General features: G+C 42.4%; 1 protein-coding gene across 3 annotated transcripts in view; it reads left to right on the top strand.

The window, feature by feature from the left end:
• The window catches only part of pdlim5a (PDZ and LIM domain 5a), a 63,922-nt gene extending 51,633 nt beyond the window's left edge, over nt 1-12,289 (top strand). For all 3 annotated transcript variants that reach the window (XM_084360062.1, XM_084360061.1, XM_084360060.1), the window contains 6 exons: nt 2,363-2,445; nt 5,342-5,543; nt 7,460-7,640; nt 9,828-9,948; nt 10,109-10,224; nt 10,569-12,289. In XM_084360062.1, the coding sequence (XP_084216188.1) occupies nt 2,363-2,445; nt 5,342-5,543; nt 7,460-7,640; nt 9,828-9,948; nt 10,109-10,224; nt 10,569-10,658 (793 nt within the window). In that variant the 3' untranslated portion in view covers nt 10,659-12,289. The remainder of the gene's footprint in view (nt 1-2,362; nt 2,446-5,341; nt 5,544-7,459; nt 7,641-9,827; nt 9,949-10,108; nt 10,225-10,568) is intronic.
• Nucleotides 12,290-13,166: the final 877 nt, after the last annotated feature.

The raw sequence follows: 13,166 nt of genomic DNA, 5'->3' as shown, positions 1-13,166 counted from the left end.
TAAGTTTCTGTTTCAGCCCTCCAGGGGAGAAAGTTTGGGCACCCCTGTTTTAGAGGGTAGTCCTTGGTGGTAAACCAAGTGGACCCCCTGCTCTGTAGGGACCATTTGATGTTATGGATGATCTCAAGTGATGAAATGAAGTGTGTGCAGCAGCGACACACACAGCATCTACTGAGGTGAAGCCAGCACACACACAAGTGTGACATTCTTCCACTATCTTCCTCTCTGCTCGTCATTTCACCTCTCACAGTCTCTGACTCTATCTCCCTCTCACTCTTTCTTCCCTTCTCACTCACACAAAACATACCGGCACAACCCAATGTAACTATGACTGCAGTTGCCACAACACTTGGTCTCCCACGAGTCCCCTAACGGCCCGGCACGAGGGGGGAAGACAGCAGTGATCCAACTGCTGCCATTGGCTCCAACTGAGCATGATGAGTGTAATACGTCTGGGGAGAGATTGTTGGCCCACCCAAGCTCCTCAGCTGGCACTGATGACCACGCACATACTCAAACACACACGCTTATAGACTGGATGTTACTCATAGAGAGGTTATTCATTTTGCATCGGTTTATCTGAGGCCCCGGGGCCACGTATGATTGAAGAGCCGAGACATTTTGCTCCCTCGCGCCGTGATAGCTGGACAAGCTCTGGCATCTTCCTGCAAGACAAGAAAATGATTGAAACGAATGAAAATGACTTTCAGAGCCTGTCTCCACATTCTTTAAACACAACAAGTAGAGAACATTTTGCGTCATGAGGGAGCACTTTGCTCGTGTTTTGTCCTGCAAGAGAACATTTTGACCCGAGAGGGAATGTGTCAGGAAGAAAAATGCCGCAGACAGAGTGTGTTTACGTTTCTTTGGGGACAAAATGTGCCACAGCGCTGCTCGCCGAGCATAAACTGAACACCTACAGTATCACAGCGCCGTGCGAGGCTCGATTTATCTATTTTCTTTAGAGAGCCGAGAAATACCCCTGCTCCTGTGAGGTCATTTTCTCTATTTCGTCACTTGAATTAGTGTTCTGGCATCGTTTGATGTGATCATCCATTAAATTTTACTGCAGAGTCTCTTAAAATTACTCAGCCTTTGACCCAGATGTGAAATTCAGTTTTATTTCTAAGGGACCATGAAAATGAGTTGCCAATGTTGCCGTGGGGGCCCATTCAGTTTGACTCTTCCTCAATGAAGCATCCAAACCAAACGCTCGTGCTTCGAGAGGAGGCGTTTGAAATATAAGAGGAGGTGGCAACAGTGTTTACACAGTATACAGCTGTCTTCATGTGGTCAAACTCTATTCTACATCATGAGATCTTTGTCTTCCCTCCATCATTAGTCGTGCTGGTTTGGCATCCGTCTTCGGTACATCTGGAATGGGCACTTTTGTTCATTACACCATGAGTCACTTACTCTCTGTCCAGTCATTTGAATTGATATTCTGGCACTGGTTTTGAATGGGTGTGCCATATTATTAGTGCCGTGCAAACCTACTCCTCTCCTATCCATCATCAGACCGGTGGCCTGGACTCTGTTCCGCTGTGAAACTGGCTCATGGGTAATATTTCTGAGCATACTGTAGTCACAACTTAGGAAGTGCAGCATGAAGCTGAGTACTGTACTGTTTTGGCTGGAGCGGCGCGCTGTGTTTTGGTTGGTACCATATTTGTCTCTGCTCTGTCAGCAGGTAGGTGGTCTGGAATCTGTCTTACTGTGACAGGAACTTGAAAAATGAGACTGTGCGAGTACTTTTTTCCTGTCGTCGTTTTTTCTTTTTTTGTCTAGTGTGGTTTAAAGGGAGACTATGTATTTTTCGGGAAGCCATTTTAATCAGAAGAGATCTTCAGATACTCTTTGTTTTTATGACTTAAACAAACTGACATTAGAGGACAACGCAATTTCATACCGTCTAACCTTGTTTATACATATATTTCTGTATATATAAACAGTATATGACGGACCCCGCCACATTTCTAGCTTCAATCAGTGCTCCTCTGAAAACACCTTATGTATTCAGTTATGGAAAAAATAATATTTGAGTTTGTGTTATTACCTCATTCTTTTTTGTAAATATTAAAATCTAAGTTTGAATTTCTTCTCCAAAACCACATAATGCCCCTTTAACACAGTAAGCCTTCAAAGACAGTGAGTGCAAACAGAATCAGCCACATTCTGCTGTCGTGTGATCCATCGCTCCCAATGAGCAGGATGCAAAAAGTGACTATGTTTGAAATGAAAGCAAATACAAACTGAGTTCCTTTAATGCATCGTGTGCAAAGAGAATTGTTTGTTATGTACATTTAATTGAACAACAACAACAAAACATACTAATTGCTTTACATTTTGCCTCTCCACACAGTGACGAGGGAGAGGAGCCAGAACTCAACAGCCATGAGACCGCAGTCATCAAGACCATGATCAAAGCACCTGCTGCAAACCAGGGTAAACACTGCGGCTGTCCAGCCACTTGTGATGGCAGCTCATCTTCACCGGGTTTTCATTCACTTTTTCCCTCACGTTCACGATGAGCACTGCTCACTGCCGGCTGTGATTTTTCCATCCTGTATAAAATATGATTAATGGACCTGGGACCGAGCCACAATTGGCAGGTCCTATTAACACACTGCAATAATATTTCCGCCTTTGTGAGCACACATTGAAGAATACAGTATACTGTATATACGACACATAATACAGGGGTTTCAGTGACTAAAATTTTTGTTCATGGAGCCAAATTGCTGCATGAGATCTGTGGAGTAGTACATTACTGCCTCAGCCGGCTGCCAAATCCAACAAAAGGATATCTGTGTGCCTGTGTGTGAGTGGCTCTCACTATAGGCATGTTATGGTGTTTTTTCACCAAATTAACCAGTGGACTATAATCAGACTAAGGTGCCTGAAGTGTTTTCTTAGCATAAGTCACGGTGAGAACAGAGTCTCTAAATGGATTCCTTAAAATAAACTCTCACAGAGGAATCGAACTTAATCTTCTTTTAACTATATGTGGTTATACATATAGTTTTTAACCACCACCAGCCCCCCCAGTCCGGTTAAAACGTGTTTTTTTTATTCTCGTAAAAAAAATGTTTGGTTTCAAATCCTGGCATAATGTAAAAACTGATTTACTGCTGTTGGATTCATGTTGTTGCAGCCAGTTAGCGAGGGGAAAGAGGCTTATTTTCCATGGTTGAAGCGTGACATATGTTGTGAAATAGGTCATTGCAGACTTTCTTTTGCTTTTTCTCGTCTTTTTCCTCCGTGGAAGCCCGTTAAGCAGGCGAGAAGGCCCCGCTCAGTCACACGTGCAGCAGTCCTACTCTTTTAGAAAGATAATATTTACTGAAGGGACCTGTCGGGAGTTACGAATAAAGTTTTAAGGGCAAGACACAGACCTGCAGTATAACTCGTGTACACCATCTGCAATTGGTCCACAGGGACGAAAAACAAGTGTCTTTTCTGGGCATTAGTTTTTTCACATGCATGTGCTTGTTTGTCTATCTGTTTATTTGCGAGTATTAATCTAGCATAGCTTTAACTATCTCCCCATCCCGTCTGTCCTCTCCTCTCCTTCAGTCCTCTTCCTGATGTAACTGCCACTCAACAAAAATCGTAAATGTAGTCACCTACCCGGGGACCCAGGCTCATGAAAATATACTACCAGCCGTATAGCGCCCTAGCAGCAGTAAGCCACTGACCCATTTTGAATCCTGAGCTGCAGTTAAGGAAGCAGGTCTTCAGCCACTGCCTTGTTGCAAATGCTCATTGTAAAAAACAAATTGGCATGGTGCTAAAATTTGAAAACACACACACACACACACACACACACACACACACACACACACACACACACACACTAGTGCTGACACCCGTTTCCTTCACTTTCCTGCCCGGCTCATTCCTGAAGCAGCTTCACCGTCAAACTTACAACCTTATGTTGGCATGATTAATGGCGACTTCACGAAAAAGTTTCAACCTCAAACTGTGTAAAATCTTTGGCATCTTAAAGCTGCATTTCAGCCTCTGTCTAGGTCTGTCAAACGAGGCTGTAATCAGTATTTTTAGATTATTTTAAGGGCATCTGTGGCTCAGGAGTTTGAGTAGGTCATCCACTGATTAGAAGGTCAGTTGTTGGCTCCCGGTGATCACTCCTGATGAGCAGGTCAGCACCTTGCATGGCAGCCTCTGCCTTGAGTGTTTGAATGATATGAGAATGAGGGAAAAGCAGTCACTTTTCACCGCCTCATCATTTGCATCCTGTTCTTAGGAAGAAAAAAAAAATCTGTTGCCACCAGCCCTAGAACCTGTAACTTATTAGAAAGTAAAAAAAAAAAGAAGAGTGAGAAAGTAAAGAGAAGAGTTAAAGTAAAAATCGTTTCACCAGCAAGATCTTATCTCTGTCCAAACATGTTAGTTTGGGTGGAGATCGCAAGTAAAATACCAGTTAGCTTTGTGTTGAACCACTCAGTGAACTACATTGTCTCGCTCAACATACGTCACCAACACCAAAATGGACGCCAACTTGGAAGGAGCATCACTTCAGCTCTCTGTTAGGGTCACCCCAGTAGCTCAGTAGGTAGAGCATGCGCCCCGTGTCCGTGGACCTTGGAAGTGGGTGAAGTTGTGCCAGAAATCCTCACTCTGCTATTACAAAAAAAACATTTGTTGCAGGTTTAACTTTTAGTTTTAAGTGTTTGAGTGAACACCCTACTTGCACTGACATTAAATACAAACCCATCCCTCTGCCCGGCCCCGACAGGCACATCTAAACATGTCATGTAACGGTAAAGCTAGGCTCTAAAAGTAGCCCTCGCCTCACCGTGCACCCACATACAAAAACACATATCCATCCACTGTTTGCAGATCAAAGGCCAAGCTACATGTTTAGCCAGGTGTCTGGGTTTTAGCTGGAGGAATGGCTCAGTGGTCTGTGTGTGTGTGTGTGTGTGTGTGTGTGTGTGTGTGTGTGTGTGTGTGTGTGTGTGTGTGTGTGTGTGTGTGTGTGTGTGTGTGTGTGTGTGTGTGTGTGCGCGTGTGTGTTGGTCATGTGTATGCATGCACATGTGCCATAGGAATGTGTCGAAGGTGGAGCGAAAGATTCTGTGAAGATTGATGCAGTGAATCCACGGTTGTGACAGCAGCAGTCAGCCAGCTGCATGCGCCGCCATGACACCTGCTGGGTGTATAGACAGAGAGGGCAGAGGTCAAATAACTTACACACCTGGGAGGAAAACACAGACACACACATGCACACAAAGCCTTTGTGTTATAAGTGCTCACTTTTTTGTTTCCTTTTGCCATCTACGTTTATAGCCTTTTATCCCTCCTCCATCTCTTGCAGTTCACCGTCCGCAGACAGGTTTGATCACCCCATCCTTCGGTATGAAGGGTAATGGAAGTGCCAGCATCCCGAGGCGTCCCGTCCCGGCCCGACCTTTACCTCAACCCCACCCTAAAGATGAGGACACCCTGGTCCAGATGGCAGAACACATCCCTGCTGGGATGCGTACGCCCATGTGTGCCCACTGCAACATGGTCATCAGGTGAGGGCCAAGTACTGCGGCTCATGAGGCCTTTTATTCATTTTTTTATCGACTTAAGAATCTCCGTATGCTATCTGAGTCAATTAACCATTTGGTAGCAATCTTCAGTATGGAGATATTATGAATGAAGAATCTCTGGGCTCTCTGCTCATGAAGAAAGGATGCATTCATGACCAGTTATAGTTAGAAAACAGTGGACACACACACAGTGTTTAGTCCAGTTGTATCAGGCCTGTATGCTGCTCGCACAGCGATAATCAAAGACAAGTTAATCTTTTCGACTTGACTGCACCGACATCCATTTGTACTCAGGCAAATGAACACAGGAAAGGAAAATATGCCCACATCTCAATTATTCAGTGTCCCAGTAAGGCACTTAAAATAATTGACTTGAAGCCATCTTGAGTAAATAATCTGTGTATGAAACTGTAGAGCTACAAAGATCTGATTGTCGTGTAGATAGGGGTTAGGAGAATTAAGTTGCACCTGCAGTGGATCAAACTGTTGAGTGACGTTGCACACACACACACACCCAACTACACAAACATGATCGGCTGATACCGACACTTGATTATCCTGTCGGGTCAGTTTGTTTTTAGGTTTCCCATTTGAGGATCTACGTCATGATTGGGAAAGGATAATATGATGTTTGAACAGAGGCTCTAGGAAGCTTAGTGAAGACTCTAAATGATGTTTGGGGAGTTTCACTGAACCATATCCGTGCACAGATACATGTTGCACTGGATAATGCACTTAAAAGTTTGGAAACACATCATTATACAGTTCTACAAATTTCATGATAAGAAGATGGTAGCTCCCAATTTCTTTAAAACGTTTCCAGGACACTTCTTCTGGTTTCTGTCTTAATACTACGGATCACGCCATCTTACCATCCAACTATAGTTTCTGTCTAACTTAAGTTGAAGTTGGTTCATTTTAAGTGATGTGTTGCAGCTTTTAGTTTCTAATCATTTCAATGGATCAGTCCAACAATCAGAAACTCTAAAGTCTAAAATCTAAAGGTGCAATATGTAAGAATTGGCCACCTGTTGAATTCAGACTCAACAAGTATATCACAAGGGTAACCACTAACTGCTGCCAACTGTAGCAGCCATCAGCTTGCTAGCTTAGTTAGCCGTGAAGCTCGCAGTCCATACTGGGAGCACCAAGGAAGCGTTTGTGTTTACACTGCTGCCTGCCACTGTAAAATGATGTGTTACCAAAAGTTTGTACATATTTGCACTGTTTCCCTCTTCCTTCCTCCCCTCCTGTCCACCTCTCTGCTCGTCCAGTACTGTAGCTGGCTGCCCTAGCTCGAGCGTTATCTCCCAACTTGTGTCACCTTACATTACATAACACCAAGGATAGGGTAGCTCGCATGCTAATGGCTGCCAGGCTTGAGTCAATCTCAGAATAAGATCAGATAAGAACAGCTATTGTGTGGAGTAAATTAGTCTCTGTTGTTTTCCCACTTTACCTAATCATCAAAGTGGACGGGGCCAAGGTGCTGCCTGAGTGGAGGCAGAGGACGACGGTCACAGTCGACCTGCAGGGACACAGTGGATTTTTTTAAATGTGTGATACGCCTTGTGATCTGAATGCTGAAACTTTTAATTATCCAATAATTGTTTAAGCACAAAAGCCCAAAACTGACAAACCTTTAATATTCAAAATCTGGGAACTTTACGTCATTGAAACCATTAACGATTTGGACTGTTTATCTTCGTTCGTTGGACGACACCATGGCGTCACCTAGGTCTCATAGCAGTGGGCACTTTTTACTATTTCAGACATAGTTTACAGTAGAAAACATGCCCTTCAGTTTCATTTTTACAGAGTTATCTTGAAACATCAGGTAAAATCACAAGTTGATTTCCTCTTATCCTTTTGTCTCCGTCTGTTTTTTTTTTTTTCAGGGGGCCATTTCTGGTAGCTATGGGGAAATCGTGGCACAAGGAGGAATTTAACTGCGCCCACTGCCGTGCATCCCTCGCAGATACCGGCTTTGTGGAAGAACAGGGATCCGTCTACTGTGAACACTGCTATGAAGAGTTCTTCGCTCCAACCTGCAGCCGCTGCCAGGCCAAGATACTGGGGGTGAGTTGTGTGTGCAGAGGTAAACACTTTGGGGAGTTGCACTTATCTAGGATTGTCTTATCTCTGTTGTCTGGCTGCGCTGCACTGTTTTGTGATGTTATTCATAAGAACGGACTGTATTCAGCAGTTAAGATTGATTAACTTTCGAGCATTTTTCTGCAATGCGAAAGCCTCAGCGTCAGCCGTTTGATTTGAAGATAGTATCATGATGCACTTACTGTACATCTGGCCTTGACGCTGAGTGTGACTGTTGTTTCCAAACTCCAGCACCTGTTGTTTGGAGACCAGAAGCGATAGTCCTCCTCTGTGGGATTCACTGCAAACCTGTGACACATACCAGTGTTTGCCACAGTTTGCCACATTACATACAGTATATGTTAGTCTATGAAAGACTGGCTACCAGCAACAAGATTAACCCTGAGTCAGTGTAATTCTTAATCGTCACCGCTCTGTACTTTTCCACTTTGGCGTGAGGGTATTTGAAGAGGGCGACCGGCTACATAAAGAGGTTTAGCAGCCAGCGCTGTCTGAACATGATTACGTGCAGCAGCTTCCAAATGTGAGATATTACACTTAAAATATTAAAGCTAAAAATAAGCGGCTCTTAATGAGTGTAATTAAAACGTCCTACTTCTGAATGAGAGTTAAAGGATAAGTTCACCCAAAAATGAAAATTCAGTCATTATCTGCTCAGCGGCTGAGCTTCACAGCAAAACAGCGTTGCAGTGTTCTCCTAAACAACTGAAGCAGATGGGGACTCTCCGGAGGCCCCCGCAATTTGAAAAGATATTATTAACACCCGTTTTTAAGCTTCACTGTAGCTGCTAAGTTCAAAGCATTAGCACACATTCCCTTTGAAGTGGGTGCACAGGCTCGACTGCACGTCAAGGGTTTAAATAACGTCTTTCAAATCAGTTTGGGATCTCGGGGCATCTGGAGACCTGGATTATTCTGGGTGAGCTGTACGGAGCCATTTCATGTTTTTTGGGGATCTAGAATAAAACAAGTCCCCAGCTACTTCAGTTGTTTAGGGGAATGCTGCAGAAATGTTTTGTGAAACTTTCTACTGAATTTCGACCAAATTTTCATTTTTGGGTGAACTTATCCTTTAAAGCAGAGGTTGACCCAACATTTAAACTTGTGATTTCACTGATGTATATGTGTTTTCTTCTGCACCTCCCTTCTTGTCCATTAGTTGACTCCCTTAACCTGAAAATTATCTCTCAATATACATCACTTCTACAGCAAAGCATTAAGGATAAGGTTGTTCTAATAGCTGCCAGACATGGACAAATAACAGAGGAAAGTCTTTTCTTGGCCTCTCTCCATACTTGCACTAATGCTTTATAATCTGGATTTTAATTGTTTACTTTGTTCGGAAAGAGAAACTGTTTTCCTTCATAGACAAAACAATAAAGAAGCATAATCAAAGGTCCCTGCATCTCAGCCACACTGCAGCTACAATCCCAGACATGCAGGATAAATGCAAAGAGGGCCAATGTCGGATTTTCTATAGTGACCATCACTGAAACTCAGGAATGCAGTACATGTTCGGGTGTTAGGAGAATTAGGCTTAGAGGCCTTGAGGCTGCAGGTGTAGCATGAACCCAGCGGTCAGGAAGCTGAGATCTTTGCTCTCATAACAGCTCTGACATTCATCCCTCACGTGTTCTAACCTCTTTAGCCTCAATCCCTTTCAACCCTCTATTTCTCACACATCTTCAACCAGCTTACGGCTTCTTATTAACCTGTTTTCTCACTCCCTCTCCTCTGATCCCGCGTTTCACTCCGGCCCACCAACTTTCCATTGATTCCCTGTCCTGTCTCGTTCTCACAGTTTCAGGGTGGGAAAGAAAGCGGTTTGTCTATTTTAAGCCGTGTCATGTGGCCCCACAGGAGAGAGAGAGAGAGAGAGAGAAAAAAAGTTAATATTCAAATGTGACGTGAGAAAAGGACTGACTGGAGGAGAGGCTGTGGATTCCTGACACATATTTATCCATTCTGATAAAACACAGATTGATAGTAACCGAAGATTTTATGTTTGAATTTCACAAATAATGACCTAATAAGTAAAAGACACTTAATTCACTTTCCAGCTACTGTCACCAACACACACACACACAGTGCTCACAACGATGATTAATGTGTGCCTCCAACTAACCACATCATTTGCATCTGCCCCTGCAGGAGGTGATAAATGCCCTCAAACAGACGTGGCATGTCTACTGCTTTCTCTGCGCTTCCTGTCAGCAGCCAATCAGAAACAACACCTTCCACCTGGAGGACGGAGAGCCGTACTGTGAACGAGGTGAGCGATGATGAACGCAGTGATCACGCTGACGGGGCTGATGAATAATGTCTCAATCAAGATGCTCTCCGAAATGAAACAAGTTGTTTTTGTTTGTTTGTCATGTCAATGACTGATAACCTTCATCAACGTATGTCATGTTGTTCTGTCTGTATTAAAGACTTCTACAATTTGTTTGGGACCGGCTGCCACGGCTGTGAGTTCCCTGTCGAGGCTGGTGACAAGTTCCTGGAGGCCCTCGGTTACACCTGGCATGACACCTGCTTTGTATGTGCGGTAAGTGAAGGCTTCGCTATGTATTCACAGTATGATCAGTCGAGGAGACTGCTGTCCGTCTGACCGACATGTCTTTTAACTGTGAGGTGCTTTCAGATGAAACAGACAATCAGATAATTAAAACAAACAAGCAAACAGAAACAAAGAAAACTTGTGTTTATGACAGTGGTGTTGCACTCAGAAACTGTGGGGGGCGCCAAATTGCACAAAATGCCATTTTCTTTACACAATGTAGCTTTAAAATATGATATTTCTGAGTTGAGTTTAAGAAAGAAGTATCCTGCAGAACTTTACATAAGTAACCGTTCTTTGTTTGATTGTGTGTCTTTGCTGTCGTTCCTCAGGTGTGCTGCACCACGCTGGAAGGCCAGACCTTCTTCTCCAAGAAAGACAAACCTCTTTGCAAGAAACACGCTCACGCACTGAAGATTTAAATCTCGGACTTCCCTCACAACTTTTATAGCCATACATTCTCTCTGGGTTGGTTGGAGGGAAACATCTCTTAATAGCAAATTACTTCATGCAACAACAAAACTCAAGCAATACTGGTGCAAGCGTAGTGGTGGCTCTTGCAAGTCGGGTTAACGGTGCCATGTCCAGGGAACCAGACCTCTAGTAAAACATAATCTACTTTTGTCGTATGATTTCTACCATAAGCTGCAAAACAGCTCGCAGTAACCAATGTTTTCAGGTTTTACATATTTTTACCAGAGAAGTCCCTTTTCTGCCAAATGCTGCAGTGTATGTGTACTACATAACACGTAGGATTTTGTGATCCTTGTCCTTTATTTTTGAGTCTGAGTTTCTCAGACGCATCACAGTGGTGAGGTCATCACATTTAATTACCACTGTACATCAACGTACAAAGTAAATGACACAATACCAAAAAATATACATTCATACCCATGATCACAGAGAGGGGAGGGTATGAGACAATTACTTTCAAAAGCAGGGGTTCATTTTTGTGGGTGCTAATGTTTGTGTAGCTGTTTTTCCATTTAACAATCTGATCAGCAGCTTTGATACAAGTTCAAGAGAGTTTTATCCATCCTGTGCCAAACTTCTTTGTTGTATTTGGTTGTTGTGTGTTCAAAACCATGTTACAGACAGCAACTGAAATACCTATATCTCCGTCAAAACGTTTGTCGCTCTAGTTGTTTGAATACAGGTGAGCTGGATGTCTGCGGTGAAGGTCGTATCTGTCGCCTTTGATATGTTCTGAACTTTTTTCTGTTTGTTTTAAATGAATTCTGTGCATTTTATTTTCTGTGCAACATCCGCAAACATGTAACTGGTATCAAAACAAAAGGTCACATGTGAATGTAGAACAGTGAGGCACTGGGGATTTTATGGAGGAAAGAATTGGCCATGAATATAACATAAATAAATAAATATGCTTATAAAATAAATGAATAAATAAATGTATGACTACATATAAAGCCATTATTATGTATATTTATGTATTTCTTTTGGAAAGCGCATAGCATTGACAGAAATAGTTCTTGAGTGCCAAACAGTTTTATGACTCATGTTCATATTTTTATTTACTTAGCACCATGTTTATTGACAGTATATTAATTTGTTTTTTATTAATTGCATTAAATTGTGGTTGATTCGGTCCTCCATAGGCTTCCTTAAAGTCACAAGCTCTTTCTAGCAGGTAATTAAGGTCAATCATAAATAGTCTAACTCTTGTGTTGTTAACTGTATATTTTATTGTGTTTATAGAGGGAAGAGATTTCTTATCTGACAATATGTATTTAACTTTTTGGGTAAAACTGGGTTTTTTGCTTTTCAGGGAACAGATGGGGGGTAGTTTCTTCAGTGTTTTTATTATCTTACTCCATAAACTGTCCAAACCTGTTGATTTGGTGATATTTGATATTCATTTTGTGTAATTGTAATGAAAGACAGCTGGGTTTTTACAGTATGGGACAAAAGGGGGTGAGTATGTTGCACAGCTGTAAACAAACATGGTAAAAAAAAAAATGCTTAATTCTCACCTACAAACTACATCTGAAACAATTTCAATTGATGACTTGTCTAATAAATGATGTGCTTTTAAACACCCAAGAGAAATATCCTGTGTTTCTTCACGTTGGCTTTCTTTCCTGTCAGTGTAACACTATCTCACCACACTAAACTTCCTGTATTATTGCTTGAGAAACCACATGGCAGTAGACGAGCCTGACATAAGCAGTGTGAAATGCAGATTTTCAACGCATGGCTCCACCACGCTGAGAAAGGTCAAAGGAGACACAGACAGACTAGAGACAGAAAGGTGACAGAGGAGAGCGTGGTGGAATGAGGACGTGAGTGACGTCAAGGGAGTAAGAGTGTGTGAGAACCATAAAGTGGCGATTCGGGTCAAACATTTTCTCTTTTCAACACTTACCACTTACAAATCTCTCACAAAACAGTGGTTTCTTGCAATAACAAACCATTTTACACAAACAAAAGCAAACTAATTCACTGTAAATGAAGAAAAAAATGTATTATTATTCAAATATATTTAGTACAGACAAATTAGCAAACCAAATGCTCTCAGTGACCCGCCCACCGCACACACCGACACCAACCCCCACACAAATAACTGGGATTCAGTTTTGAAAATAGAGCAGGAGAGAGTGCCAGAAGTGTGAAATTGCGGTACAGATATGAAGGTTAAAAAAGTTATCCAGTGAGCAGCGCAGACAAAGAAAATGTGATATTTGAGTAGTTCATATCATGTTTTATATTAATAGCTGCTGTGAGCTTTGTTGTCATTTTAGCTAACTTCCCGTCCGTTTTACAGTTTGTTATCCCGTCCAGTTCTCTGTCCTGATTGGATAAAGTGGGCAGGGATATCGGAAAATTCACTTACAGCAGCTTTAACACAAATGATTTTTACGTATCGTTTCAGAATTGGTAGTGCTGATTGCTTTCTTAATTATGTATCACGA

Source organism: Pagrus pagrus, assembly GCF_965226575.1.
Source record: "Pagrus pagrus genome assembly, chromosome: 8".
Taxonomy (NCBI): domain Eukaryota; kingdom Metazoa; phylum Chordata; class Actinopteri; order Spariformes; family Sparidae; genus Pagrus; species Pagrus pagrus.
This window is presented reverse-complemented; position numbering and strand designations above follow the sequence as displayed.